The sequence below is a fragment of the Curcuma longa genome, chromosome 1 (genome assembly GCF_044706935.1).
Source record: "Curcuma longa cultivar G26 ecotype Majalengka, Jawa Barat chromosome 1, ITB_CL_G26_1.1, whole genome shotgun sequence".
Taxonomy (NCBI): Eukaryota; Viridiplantae; Streptophyta; class Magnoliopsida; order Zingiberales; family Zingiberaceae; genus Curcuma; species Curcuma longa.
Window position 1 is genome coordinate 10,162,137 of NC_133861.1, and position 15,453 is coordinate 10,177,589.

Consider the following 15,453-nt stretch of genomic DNA (forward strand, 5'->3'; position numbering starts at 1 on the left):
CGCCATCTCATCTGATCTCCCGGCGGTTCTCTCGATTATTTTCGGTTCTGAATCGGCTAAATAAACTCAAAACCAAGTGCAGGAATACAAATCAAACGTACGCCACTGCTTCCCACACACTGAAATCGATGATATCCTCTGCCTCCAGCCGTCGCTGGCAGCGGCTGCTCTCACGGTCCAGGAGAAGAGCCTGGCTGGTGGAGTCGGCCGCCAAGCTGAGGCCGTGGCGTGGTCGTCGAATGGGATAGGAAATGTTGGGGCGCGGGCTTGGGTTGGCGAATCGGCGGCGGCCGTGGCGGTGCAGCGCGCACTTGCAGTTACGGTGGTAGGGGCGCTGGTCGATGTCGGAGCACGTGGCGGGGATGCATCCCTCGAAGATGCAGCGGAGCAGCGAGTCTGCTCCGGCGGTCATCATCCCTGCATGCGCTGCTTCTGCCGCCGCCGCCGCCGCCGGTAGCACGATCTTATTAGTTACTCGGCCTCTGTGTTTCGACGATGTTTTGGTGTCTCGCCTCGGATGCTATTTATATTGGATTATTTTAGATGATGGAGAAGGCATTTGCGGCTCGTAATTGTTTAATTAATTGGCTTAGAGATTTCCGGAGCGTGAGTTGAAGCAACAAGAGAGCTGAGCATTGCACTAGAGAGTGAATCTTGGACGTGCAGGGTAGAGGAAAAAACAAAGAGAATTAGTGAGGGAACATTTGCCCTGGCTCTTATCGATCGACTATTAATCGTGAATGCTGATGTCACTTATATTGTCATTTTCATTTTAAATTATCTTTTTCACCAGATATCCGGACTGGCCATCCAATAAATCCGAGAGGTATTGAGGATCTCAAGGAGCGGTCGTCCAGCAACTCGAATAGTTCGAGCACCACGAGCATACAATAATACCTGCGTGAGAATCAAATTCTCATTTTCATGGATTCTTTCTGCCCTTCAACCATAGCACCGTGCCCCGGGGGCTGCATTTTAAGTGGTAAAGATTGTATATCATAAATAGATTATACTCTTAGACGACAAATAATTTGTAGCATAAGAACAATAATGCATTAACTTTCCTTTTACCTACATTTGTAACAGGGAGAAAATTTTGGTAGCAATATCCAGTGGTTGTATGAGAAGCCAGATGTTTGTTCCGATGCCTACAGAATATATTAATTTATAATCAATAACTTTTCTTGTTTCCTGTTTCAAACTTATCTTTTCAAAGAAAATAAATTATCAACTTAACTGAATTATTATAATAAACGCTTAATGTTTCTAAAGAATAATTTTAAAAAGTATCATAAAATATATTGAAAAATGAACCATTTATCAAATGAAAATGGAAAACTGAAGACCTATTTTCCCCCCGATAAAATGACACTTCAAAATCATTGACGAAAGATGTATATTTAAAGCATTGGATCAGTTTACATTAGAGCTGTAAGAACACGTGTTACAATGTCTCAGCCTCTTCCATATTCGATCGTTCAAGAACATCTCCAAGAACTAATTGTGCTCCTCAATTTAGAAAGACTTGGTCTGCATAAATCAACAAAACGAGATCATCAGAAAGGAGAAGTGTCAGCATAATGCTCATTTTAGGACATTATCGCAGCAAAAAGGAACCTTCTTCTACTTGAACGTCTTTTGATGTCTCCTGTGATTCTTGCATCTGAAACTTGAATTTGCTTTTCTGAGGTCTCTTGTGTAACCTGCAAAAATCCATAATAGTCGACCAGATGTCCTTCTCAAATAACATCTAAAAAGTACTCACATTATTTTCTTCCAGTAGCTCATGCTTTAGAGATTCTAAGCTGCACGGTGAATCTACAAAAACGTCACCATTTTCTTCAGGAATCCTCATAGGTTCCATGTCTAAGTCAGTTGCTTGTTCAAGCTTCTGGAATTTCTCCATGCCCGGTAGGATGGGGTCTTCTTCTGCAGCATCGTGATAAATCAAGTTGCTCATGGAATTCTCATTGGTTGGCTCTATCCCATGATGACCGGATGACTTGACATTTCTATTACCGAAACGTCCATTTTTCAACCCAAAGAACAAAAAGAAAACGGCGAGCAATTTCATAACGAAATTGCCAACAGCTCCCATCGCTAGGGCAAGGAATTTTGATAATGAAGACTTTGGGGTGGAATCGTTTATCAAGCAATCTGCAAAAGGTTCATTGGTTATACATATTGCCACATAAAATTTTTTATCATGAGAAATAAGATGCAATGCCAGAACTCACATCTCTAGCAAGATAGATATGCTAGGAAAATACATATAGATACGATTTCGGTTTAGCAAACTAACAATTATCAAAATATTTTAACAATTTAAATTTTATATCAAATATTTATATCAACTAATAAATACGTATAGCTAGTAGATTATCAATTAAAGAACCCGTGTGTTAATTCACTATCATACAAAGAATTTCAATTATTTAGTAAGGGTAAATTATATTGATATTCCGTGAATAACTTTAAAAAAAAAATCTCCACTATAGTTCTTCAAATGATTATTTGTGCATCATCTGCAGTATATTGTTATTCCATGTAATTTATTTATGCAGCCTTTATGTAGCCGCATATTGCCACATAGAGATAAGATGCATGTAGTTGACATCTGATAGATGTGACTCACAACATATTCTTATTGTTGTTGTAGAGAGCTTTTCACGCACTACCTAGTCAAAACACTAGCCCTAGATTTGACCACATCCATGAGTAGCCAATGTATAAGTGCATTGTCACCAAGAACCAAAACTGATAACGTGATTAGCTTTCAATAGTCAGCAAGCACGAGGTGAAAGATACTTGCAAAGCATACAGTAATCTGTGACCAGTATGCAACATAAAAAGCATTTGACAATTAAACCTACAAACATCGGGATGAAAAAAAAACATCACAGTGAAATGGTGTACCTTCAAATTCACACAGTACTGTTTCACCATCTGAGTTGTTGGAAGACACATTTTCATCTATCTCGTTTTCTATACCCTGGCAGCAATGGCAGAGTGAAATAATAATTTGTAGAACTTTAGCATTCATAATCATGTGCATATCGAGAAAATCAGCACCATAAACTAATGATTCCTTATTTAATGCATCACTCTGTAATTACATGACATGGCTTATTACTGCAATCTCACTGATATTAAATATTTGTTTTTGGCATCAGGCAGTCATGCAAGATAGCTTTTATCCACATCAAGTACAAGCAATAAAGAGTTTTAAAAGCCGTAAACTGGTTGGAGAAACTCAGGAAAGGAAAGTAGGAAATCCAGAGGGACGAACATTGAGATTGACATTAGAAGGAAAAAAAAACTCTCTTGAGAGGCACCAAATTTTATTGATGCTTCTAGAATTGGAACTCAGTTGATTATTTTGTAACGGCAAAGGGTCAAAGAAATTCAGTTCCCAGATGACCGTGAAGAAATGGCTTTACTGTCGCATCATATATTGTCGTCTCCAAGTCAGTAATTCTGTTGAAATATAAAATTCATAGATAATCTGGCATACTAGAGGTTTCAGGCAATGTGAATCTCTTTAGGTTTGTGCATGATGTTTCAAAATACAAGGCCTACACTTCCAAATACAATGGTTTCATTGAGATCTTTATATTGTTATAGGCTTGCATTAGCATTTACTCTCTCAATTCTGCGGATCACATATACATCCCTTTATTCTCCCTAACAGATCACAAAAGCCAAAACACTCCTCCGGTGCAAAGATAAAAAAAAAAATTATCCAAGAATGTTTTCTAAAGCGAATTTTTGAATAATAGTTAATGGACAGGTAATCCTTGTAGATAGCAACTATCAAGTATAAGCATCCACGTTACCTTATTTCATTATCAAGATCATCAAGACTCAACTAACTTTCTGCCTGGAAACTAATTATTAGAATTGATGCCTGACACCTTCCTATTGCACTAGAGAAATCTTCACACACATTTTAGTGAGCTTTGTTGATTATTTAAAGCTGGGAAACACTAATTAATTGACAATAAAGGATGCAAACATCTTTGAACTAAGAAATTCTCAGGTTAAAAGTTATCCCGAAGTAGTTCTCTCTACCATGTACATGTATTAGCCATATTGTACTTTTATGATTACACTCATATACAATATATATTCACAGCTAGGTCCTTACATGTCTACGTTTAAGTCCCTATCACTCCACAAAAGTGGTTAAATTATATTGAAAGATCAATTTGTTGCAAATGTATTCAACTACCAAATCTCTATTGAGTCAATAAATTTGCTAATTGATCAATGGAAATAATCTTAATGCAGTGACAATCGATCTTTAGATATTTACTAAATTTTAGACAATATAGATGCCAATTTAATTATTATAAAACTTTTTCATTGTCCTATGTTTGACCTTGACACTCAACCTAGCAACTATGGTTTGCTAGTATTATATATATTGTAACTTTACTAAACAACCATGGAGAATAAATTCGTAGCAAGATCCCTACATATTTATATTTGAGCCTTCAACAATCTCAACCTTCTAACAGTCAAATAATGTTCATGATACTAATTGCACTCTTGCTGATACCACTATACTACAATGGTGGTAATACTGGGGCCTCATGTAATGTCACACACAGCCACACATGGATTGGATCCTGAAGTTAAGAGCCAAGTTACTTGTTAATTGTAGTCTTCTCCTTGAGCATCTTACTATTGTTAGAGATAATGGAAAGAAATGATTAAACAAAGGACACTAGATTTAAGTTCGACCAAATTCTTTGAAGGAGCAGAAAGATGGAAAAACAAAAATTATTGGTAACTTTCTAGTTAAAAACACCTGGATTATATGCATTGAACTTCTTTTAAGCTTTGGTGTCAATCATAGAGTACGATTCAAAAAAATGAAATGGTCAGGAACAAGCAAATAAACGTTCACAAAACTGTTACCACATGAAAAAAAGTTCCTTTGTGCAAGAATGACGCCTAAGTACACAAATGTCTAGTGTAGCATTAACTTTGCCTTTATTTCTTGTACTGCACATGTTTATGTTAGCTAAACAATCGCATGCAGAAGGTAAAATTTCAGACATAAACAATCAATGCAATCGAATGCAGACAGCTGATTAAAGATAACTAACATTTTCATGCCCCGGAGTTGACTGGGTAGCAAATTGTAGAATGGATCGCGTATGAGAGACTGATTCTTTATATGACTTCTCATTCATGTTGGACTTTTTAAACATTCTCACCTGCAATTATGATCACATCGTTCAAAATGAACATAGCTGATCTGCCTATAAGAATGGAATTTATACCCCGCCTAAGATAAAATAGTTCCTAACCTGCTGATTCAAATTTTCATCATTCAATACATTACCTCTGCTACTTGGACTCATCTTTTCAGCTGCCTGAACTAACTGGAATTAAACAAAACAACATTGAAGACTGAGCACAATAAATCTATTCTTCTAACTTAAAAGACATAGAAAAACTTATATGCTGACGTTTATAATCTCAGGCTCACTCCATGGTCCTTTATTGGATCGAAGACATCCACCCTTATCAGAACAAGTGCAAGAGCCACCAAGAAACTCAGGTAGTTCACTGTCATCAATAACAAGGAAGTAGATAGCAATAGTTGAGAACATCAAACCAAAGGGCCTTTTGTAGGCATGACTAAATTCACAAAAAATGGAGAATGTAAACCTCATCTCAATGTATTCAAGTAATGTATTTTGATATCGTTCTCCTAACACCTGCAAAATTAGATGAAAGTGTAAACTTGGTGCATAAGATTATGGGTTTTATACATCAACAGACTACCACAATCTTGGCTGCTGTTCGTGGATCAATTAGGCCCTTTATAGTATTCCAAAGTAATCTGAACCCACTACCAGCATTTATGACAAACAACTTGTATAATATCTGCCAAAATATAGGAAGAAACATGTTGATTTGGTTACAACAAACTGTGACATAATAATTGCTTGTGTATAATGGGTATCACCTCAGGGTAATTGTCAGTGTCGATTTTCTGGATCTGAACAACAACATCTCGAGCTAATTTGCCAACGCTAATCCAGTTCTACATAATAAATTTGTCAACAAACTGCACTGACATGAATAGTGTGAGCTCAAATCCAAATATTAAAGTAAAATAAAATAGCCACATACCACTCCTTGTACATCTAAAATTGTTATCATCATATCAATGTGTCTTTGGGTTGCAACAGAACAGGCTGGGAACTTCTGAGTAAGCATCTTCTCTATGCACTGAACATGGTATTTAAGAAATCTTTCAACAGTTGTGACAGCCAGAAGTCTGTTGGATTCAACTTTCCCAAGTCTTTCTATATATAAGGGTCTTCCGTCTTTATCAACACCATGGAAACCATGCGGATAGTAATGGAGGACTTCATCGAGTTCATCAAATACAAAATCCTATGTAAACTTAATCTGTTAGAAAATGGAAAGCATAATAACCTTCTGAAATATTGGTAAAACTCTGAACTCAAATTATCAGTCTTCAAATATCAAAGTATATGTGAGTTTTTTAACCTTGTCACTCTCATATCCAATGTAGTGTGGTGACATCTCGTGGTCAAAGACAAAAAAACAAGTATATGCAAGGTTTATGAGTTTTATTTTCCAAACCAACTTTCTGTTGGAATTATTTCCAACTATGAATCTATTTTAATGTGCTTTGTGGTTGTCAAATGGCATCTTTAAGACAGGATTATCAATCAAATAACAAGTGGATTGCATTTTAATTGAGGGCAAGGTTTGTTCCATAGCATTTGAACTACAAGTACTCACAACATAGATATAGGTATGCAAGACTGTGCGATAGGTGTAAAACTCAAAATTCTACATAGCACGTTTGCTGGTTACATCCAGAATTTATACCATGTAGCTTGGCACATTACTTCACTGATAATATCTAAGCCCAACGTGGGAATTCCAGTCAAAAGCCTAGAGAACGCCTTAAGAAAAAAAAATCAAAACCATGCCAAGCTATTAACCTGTAAATCATTAGTGGAAGCTCTTGACTGTGCTCATTTTGCTACAATAAAGCAGGAAAGGAAAATGTCCATTAGCTAATCTTACTTGAATGATAGCATCAGCACCAAAATTGATCCTCCACTGAAGCATCTCAGACCACATATGAATAGCTTTTTCAATATTGAACCCTCGTGCCTTTAGAAATCTGGAAATGATTAGTCAAAGGTTCAAATGAAAATGTGTAGCATGATAAATCATAATCTTACACTAAAGTTAGATGCATTTGATAGATCATTCTGGCATCCTTAAGTGTGTTCAATCCTTGAGAAGCAATAAGAGTTGATGAGTAGGTGGGTAATAGATTCCGATGAAAAGCCACTTGGAATTTAGTTATGTGATCAATTGATCTAGATGCTGTAAGGCGTGACTGTGAACTTGTCCGTGTAGGATTAACCAACTATTGAGAGGAATGAAATATTATATTATGTCACACACTCCTTCTCAAGCTATAATATAAATGGTATCTATATCTAGCTTATTACACAAATTAAACCAGATCTCACAAGAAGAAAAAGATAAAATGGACTGAGACGTGATAATGATGAAAATGAAAATGCCAATACTAGCACAACAACCCTGCATTGATGATTGGTTGAGGTTTATGGTGATCTTCTTCCTTTACTTCCCTTCAAATTTAAGGAATTGTGGATTTTGAAGTTTGTGAGGATGAAATGATAACTTGTAAGATGTTGCAAAATGAAATAAATAAATCAGGATTCCAACATCTAAGACTTAATATTGAGAGAAAATGAACAAAGGTTGATATACTCCAAAAGACACATGTAAGAGAGGAGACTAAAATTTGACATATATGCAAGAAAAAGAAAATATTAGAAGAGTGACAAAGATTAATCTATCTACTAGAAAAAAATCATTTGTAACCAATAGAGGGCTAATAAAAAATTTCACAAATATAGACAAAATTATAGTAATAGAGGGCTGATAAAAAGTTTCACAAATATAGATAAAATTATAGTTCCAATCATCGACTTAGATATTGGAAGTGACTCATAACAAATAATCTCATCTTAGATTAGAAATGCAAGATCAAAAGACAAATAGAGATGATGAGGTAAAGAATCAAGGAGACTACCACCATGAAAGCTCAACTTAGAGGAAGATGAGTGTAGTAGTACGGAGATCAGCGAATGTAGTAAATCAATAGAAGAACCTAACAAAAACATGTTGAGATAAATAAATCTGTAGTAAAGATTGTAGGAAGTCAAGTCTACCAAAAGAAGCAAAAATCTACAGAGATGAGGAAATTTGGATGTAGATATACCCATAGTTGGAGAGACAGCAACAACAAATGCTTTTCATAGACAAAAAAGAGTTCATGATAATAACCAAGAATACAATGACACTTGGAAAGAATCTGGCTTCAGATGTTGTGAGCTTACTTTCAACCTTAAGAGATGAAGATCCCACGACATGGACATGTGGTAGAGGTGATTCTACATTTTTGAAGCACGAGATCATATCTACATGGTTTGAGACAATAAGTTGTAGCAAGTGGTGTTGGAGCTGTCTGCAACTCCCACGAGTGGTACTAGAGGAATGTGATCACAACAAATGATATCATAGCACAAGTTGTTAGATTTTCAAGTATTACATCTAGGGTTTCATGCTATGTCGGGCAATCAAACATGATACCCCATGATGTGGGCCATGTTCCAATTAGCCCACCATGCCCACGTAGCTTTATTCCACCTTAGCCCACTGGCCAAGGACCTCTGGTTCAAGAGTCGACCTTCAGGACCATGTCAGCATGTCGGCATCTCATGGAGCCAAATGGGTATTACTTAGAGCTCCCTGAGCTCTCCCTCTGAATGTGTTGAGTTCCCTGAGTTCTTCAACTATTCAAAGCTTCTGAGCTCTTCTCAAACTACTCAACAAGCTCCCCTATCTAATGCTCAAGCTCTCCCCGATCGAACTCGCTTCTCCGAGTTCTCCTAAACTCTCAATGCTGCTCTCTAATCCATCCCTAGGTATGTCTCACCATACGACCTATCATTGCATTCCCAGACCATACCTAGACATGGCTCCACACGAATATGAGCCTTATCTTATTTGAATATGGTCTCCGATGTCATATGTTATTATAGGTCATTGCTTCTCACCTACCTTTATCTATAAATACTCCCAGATAAATCCACCGGATAAGAGGTTCACGTTCTTAAACACTGTCATTTTTGTATTCCTTTTACAATCCACCCTTGTGTGACTTAAGCATCTTGGGAACTTTATCGAATAGTTTTGGCACCCTCAAATGCTCTTCCTCATTTGCTCAGGTTAGAAGTTTGTCGCTTCGTCTTGGTGATTTCCACCTCAACCGTCTCCCCATCATCTAACCTTCGCCTCACTGCCAGCGGCAAATTTCCACCATATCAAAACACAAATTATTTATAAAGATGACAAGGACTTTAATAAAAATTAAAGGGGTTTTAGAGGTGTGATAGGAGATCTAGTTTCTCTTTATGACAATTAAGAATGAGAGATCTACTGATATAATAGGGCTTGTGGGGTGCTATGCTTGAAAATAAAATGGGAAGCCATTAAATATCTTGAGAGTAGATGGATGCAAAAGCAATCAATACCATTAGATTATGTATTGCAAATAGTGTGGTTTATATGATGATCAATCACACTATAATACAAAGTATCATGCAAATATTAGGGGAGTGTTACATGGGTAATAGTGTCACTAACAAGATCCATCTTAGGAGGTTGTATATGCTCCATATGGTAAAAGCAAAAACATGATAAAGCATCTAAACATATTTTAAGGGATCAAGGTTAGAGAAAAGATCTCAGATATCAACTCGGTACAAATATTTACTACTTCACAATTTGATTTATTTGAACTCTTTTATGAAGATTTTCCTAATTGGCAAGAGAAGCAAGATGACTTTATAAGATGTGACTAATAATATAATTGCATATGTTGCTTAAGAAGGAGAGTTATTATTTCAGATTCAAGTAGGAGTTCACCAGTTACACAAAATGGGGACAAGAAGGGGGTAGGCAATCACATAGTTAAGGATCTCAACGGTGTAAACATTCTAAGTTTTTGAGAATATCTAATGTTATGAGTGCAAGCATATGATGATTACTAAAGGAATTGTTTAGATGAAAATTGACAATCAAGGCAACATACAAATAATCAATGAACAATATGTTGTTTCTCTTGCACCCTAGTGGAAGGAAACACACATTTTACTGTTTGACATTTAGATTTAGCTTGTTGTGTATACTTGGTTAGACTATAAATTTGGGAGATGGTTCAAAGGTGGAGGTCAAGAGTATTGGAATTTGGAAGAATCAGGAAGAGTTTTTGTGGTAGGGCAACATTTAAGCAAGTAAACTTTATTCTAAAGATAAGGAAGAATGTAATTTCAATAAATATATTAGATTTAGATAAATACCATTATAGGGAAATTATGAGTTAATGAGAGTAGCTTCTGACACGAAAAATCCATATGGCAGTAAAGTTGTAAATAGGATGTGTGAGGTAGGCAATGAGTACAAATTCTCAATGCACCTCAAGACATAAACAAACAAAAGAGTAGATTTTCTAACTATTTATGGATAAAGCAGTTAGAGAGATTTCCTTTATGACAAGTAGCACCATCCACTACACTAGATCAATACATATGGGGTTGGCTGAGGTAAAGTCAGGGCATGGATCATGACTAGCATATATAGTGATAGAGTAATCCAAGAGGAATATACTACTATGGAGCATCACCTTGAAGCACTAGATACAACACCATTTCACTGATAATTCTATAGGTCCTTGAGTTGTTGGTTTAATGACCTAACTCATGGCTTAATGCTTCCAAGTGTGTCACACAAACTAGCTGTCTCAATTTAGGCCTAGTTAATCAATAATTGATGTTTGAGGATTATTCTATATGATTGTTAACATAACATAACACAAGTAAAATTTGAAATTTTGATGGATTGTTGGTTTCCTCACACGTGGGAGCATTTCAAAACCTAGAGAACATGGGATGTGTATAGAGGTTGTGGAATACCATATTACTTGTCGAGAGCATTTCCTTTTCAAGGATAGCTTTTAGTACATAGGCTCAAAATGAAATTTTTTTTCATATTTTCTCCATCTATGATGGAAGAGGAGCATCAACTATATTGAAAGGGTGGGGTTTTTGTAAAAGGTATCGACAACAATTTATCCGGTTTTATGTCTATTTTCCTCTAATATTATATTGTCTTGAATTATCTCCATGGAGTAGGTTTATGACAAACCACATTAAATTGCCCTTGTTCCTTTTTGTGTCTTCATGCTAAATTACCACGGGAGAAGAAGGTTCTGTTGGAGCTGATTTTATGTTCTGGAGATACTTAATTGGATTAGAGGATGTTTTGGGAGGGTGGATTATGGCAAGGGATATTAGACCTATCTCCATCTCCAACAAGTGATATCAGAACACTTGAAATCCTAACAATATTCTAACACCACCTTCAGTGGCTGAATTAAGAGGTTGCAAATTCTTCCATTGAATTTTCAATAATTCAACGCAAATTTTATTCTCACTGACATCGCTCGCACCTCAAATATCTCCAATTCCAGCAAACTTATCGCATTCAAGCACCTTATTGTTCTATCATCCCATCACAACATATTTCAATGATCAAACCTGCTAGTTGCATTGAAAATTTGTATAAAATTCAAACAAATCATCGAGGTGAATTCCAACGATAGCTTCGTTCAAGAAATACGATTTGAATGGTGGGAGGAGCTAGAGCAATAAAAACTGACCGCATCAAGGTGTGGTAATCGTCGTGGCGAGGCGGAAGCAGATTCTGGTCGATCAACGCGGTCCGGAAGGCCTCCAGACATTCCGAATAATCTTCCTCTTCCTCCTCCTCCTCCTCCGTGGTGGTGGCTGACAGCTCGGGCCTTTTCCCTTCTCCCCTCCTTTTCACACCCTCAGGGGTGCCGCTCCTCGACGAGAACGAGAACATTGCGCGAACCATCTCTGGATCTCCCTTCGCTCCCGGTTCCCTTATCCTTCGCTTTCTTCTCGAGCGTGCCCCAAATAGAAATAAGATTCGAGGAGGGGGGAAAGGAAGCGGTGACGGTGGTCGGTGGAGGTGGCGAATGTTTAATATTCTATTCTAGTTCGAATTGAATTGCTGCGTAGGTACCAATGGCGTGAGCGCACGTGAGAGACAAAGAAAACCAGTGGTGATTGATCACGCTAAAAGCCACAGAAGCATTTTTTTTAAAAAAAAATTTATTTTTTGTCAATTTGATCAAAGATTTGAACCTAAACTAGTTTGTTCGAACGATAAAAAAATTTTAAAACGACATCTCTTATTTAATAAATTATCAAATGAATATTCCTTTTATAAAATTCATCAAATGGGCATGTCACTGTATATTTTATTCTAAAAATATTCTTACGTTGTATATTATAATGTGATAACGCTGAAAATAAGATAAGAGTATTTTTAAAATAAAGCATACAATGGATTGTCCGTTTGATGATTTTTATTAAAAAAAATGTCTATCTGATGATTCCTTAAACGCTCTTTTGATTTTTGTAAAAAATAAATAAAAATAAAAAGATGAAAAAAAAATACTCACTTATTTTTATTTTTTTATTCTTTTCTTTTTCATTTTTAATGCGGATTGGAAGAGTACTATTTTTCTCTATCAAGGAAGAAATTAAAAAGTATATTTGAATTCAAGCCGTGGACACCGTTAAATAACAGTGGCCAACTACCAGGCTAAGAATCTCAAGCGTCTTATATTAAGCCCCCACGGGCGGGAGCAGCTGGTCAGGGCCTAGATGCTTGCAGTTGAAGGTATGCGGTTCGAGGCTCATGGCGCACATGAGATAACATCAAAATGTGTCATGTTTCCAATTCCTCGAGCCACTATGCCCTGGCCAGTCCCGCATTCACCGTGATTTACTCCCCCTCATACTTGTGGGGCCGGGATGGGGGGGCCGCTAGGTTGGCGGTTCCAACCTTTTGCAGTCAAGCGTCTTATATTAAACCTCTAATCTCTTACCAATGCCATGGGTTACCCAAGAAGGCTCATGGAATCTAAAGTTGCAAACGAATCTGAGTTTGTTCATGAGTTTCTCAAATCAGTTCGAAAAATATTTAATTCATATTCAAAATTATCGAATTCAAGTTGAACATAAACATGTTTGATGGTTTTTTTCAAGCAGAATTCGAATCTATAATATTTTATTTGATTATTCTAAAATCGAATTCGAATTGAACTTTAATTATTTTTATATAATTTTAATTTAAATAGGTTTAAATTAAGATTTAAATAATTTAAATAATTTAAATCGAATTTAAATTTAAATCATTTCGAACTATAATTCGATTCTACTAGAATCAAGTTAGAAAATTTTAAATTAAAAAATTAATGTCTTATGTTAAATCATTAAGAAATTTTTGTCGTATGCATACCTGAATCTAAACTTGACATTAATGTCTATAGAGATATATAAAAAAATTTAAACTCAATTTTCCACATCTAAACCTTCTCTACTGAGAAGACAGATAATTGGATAATTATGGGTGCAATCCACTTCTAGTAATTAAAATCCGTCAAAGAGTTTACTTAAGTTAAATTTTGATATTTAATGAAATATGTTAGTTGATACAAGATGAAAAATTCAAATGGATCATGATTAATCAGACATTTGATGATCTGAAATACAATATAGAGTTAACAAGTTAACAAGTATAAAGTCCAAATGAATCGTGGATGATTAGACACTTGATAGTCTGAAGTCCAACATAAAATTAGCATAAGAAGAAAGTCAAGTGGATCACGGTTGATTGGACATTTGGTGGTCGAAAGTCCAACAGAAAATTAGCATGAGATCTGAAGTCCTAATAGGTTGATCGGATGTTATACAACGAGAAAGTATCGACAAGTCAAGGTTGATAAGATATTAGACAACAAAAAATCTAGACAAATTAAGGTTGATCGAATGTCGAACAAAGGAAGTCCTAGTAGGTTGAGATCAACTGAATATTGAATAAAATGAGAATTCAATTTTGATAAAATTAAAATAGGAGTATTAATCGATTGATGGAGTATATTGATCGACTAATGATCATAAAATCTCAAAATTATGATTGCTACAGTAACAATGAACGTTAAGATGTTGAGATGAATGTAGTCATTAAGCTGGCATATCAAAGTAACGTTCGAATCTACAGTAGATCAATCGACTGATGGATAATATCAGTAAACTAATTTGCAAAAATCAATCCCGATCTAAAAGTTATAAAAAAAGACTTTTAAGGAGATTTTTGACAATAGATTCTTAAAGGTTTAGAGACAAAGTACTGCTGTATTTTTTACTATTAAAAGACAATCCAAAGCAATAAATAAACATTCAAAATAAAATTTTTACTTATAAAATTGATTTTACTTTAATTTCATTTATATCTTTGTATTTGGTTGTATTGATTGTGTTTGTTGTAAGAAATCGATTGTAATATATTTGTTGAAGATATCTGAAAAGAAGAAAATTAAGGGTGACGGAATAAATCTTAGACGTAATCGTCTTGATTCATTCTATTAAATAAAATCAATTTATCTTTATGTATTTTCTTTTCTTTTTATTATTTTTTTCTGTTATATATTAATGAATTATAGACAATCCTACGAAAGCAAATAGAAGCCGTTGAAGCTATTCTCCCCTCCGTACCGATCCTAACAATAATAATAATATTTAATTTGCTATATATTGACTCATTCTATTTAATTTTTATAAATAAAATACACAAAGAAGGAAAGAATGCCGTCAAGCAATTAATTCTGCTGGAGAGCAATTAAACATAAAAGATCATACCTTTTGAAAAGAGAAAAAAAAGGAATGAAGGATGAAAGCGAGATAAAACACTATTGCTGTCAAAAGAGGAGAGCGATGGGCGAAATTGGTTATCTATGATACTAATAAAAGGTAAAGTAAAGGAGGGAAATGAATCAATTAATGATTGCAGGTTTCTCCATCGGTTGAATTTTACAGCACTCTACCCCACTCAGAGTGAACACAAAGCAGTTAAAATTTTCCCAAGCACCCGGCCAGACACGGAAGGAATCGTACAAGAAATCGAACAGCTGCAACTAGTCAAAACATCTGGTTGCCGACACATCGCATTCGTCCATCCAGCGAATCAAGCAAGCATCACTTAGATATATATCAAACATTTTCTGTGTCAGAGTGTCAGACCAACTGAAACAAGCAACTGCTGCTTCCAATCCCAAAGTGCACGCGTATACCAGGAACAGTTACACGGATCAATGATTGGAGTAGTGACACATCCGTAGGGACAACATCCGTGTTACAGTAGTCTTTGCGTACCCCTCTCTCCTTCCCTTCTCATTGGCTCCTCTCGATTCACCTGGCG

At 35.8% G+C, this 15,453-nt stretch overlaps 1 protein-coding gene across 1 annotated transcript; it reads right to left on the reverse strand.

The window, feature by feature from the left end:
- Positions 1-1,366: 1,366 nt before the first annotated feature.
- LOC141811497 (phosphatidylinositol/phosphatidylcholine transfer protein SFH9-like) lies at positions 1,367-12,039 on the reverse strand. The gene is made up of 13 exons (XM_074699526.1): positions 11,822-12,039; positions 7,084-7,183; positions 6,151-6,417; positions 5,984-6,061; positions 5,800-5,901; positions 5,683-5,732; positions 5,481-5,580; positions 5,319-5,393; positions 5,115-5,225; positions 2,917-2,992; positions 1,766-2,157; positions 1,618-1,703; positions 1,367-1,530 (listed from the first exon to the last, which is right to left on the reverse strand). The coding sequence occupies exons 1-13, from the start codon at positions 12,037-12,039 to the stop codon at positions 1,479-1,481; spliced, it is 1,707 nt and encodes a 568-aa protein (XP_074555627.1). The 3' UTR covers positions 1,367-1,478.
- Between the last annotated feature and the right edge of the window lie 3,414 nt (positions 12,040-15,453).

Coding starts and splice junctions, on each gene's coding strand:
- LOC141811497 (XM_074699526.1), bottom strand. CDS start 12,039: ATGGTTCGCGCAATGTTCTCGTTCTCGTCGAGGAGCGGCACCCCTGAG. Junction 5,733..5,799: donor GAACAGCAGCCAAGATTGTG/GTAGTCTGTTGA, acceptor CTAATTTTGCAG/GTGTTAGGAGAACGATATCA. Junction 2,993..5,114: donor CAACTCCGGGGCATGAAAAT/GTTAGTTATCTT, acceptor CATTGCTGCCAG/GGTATAGAAAACGAGATAGA.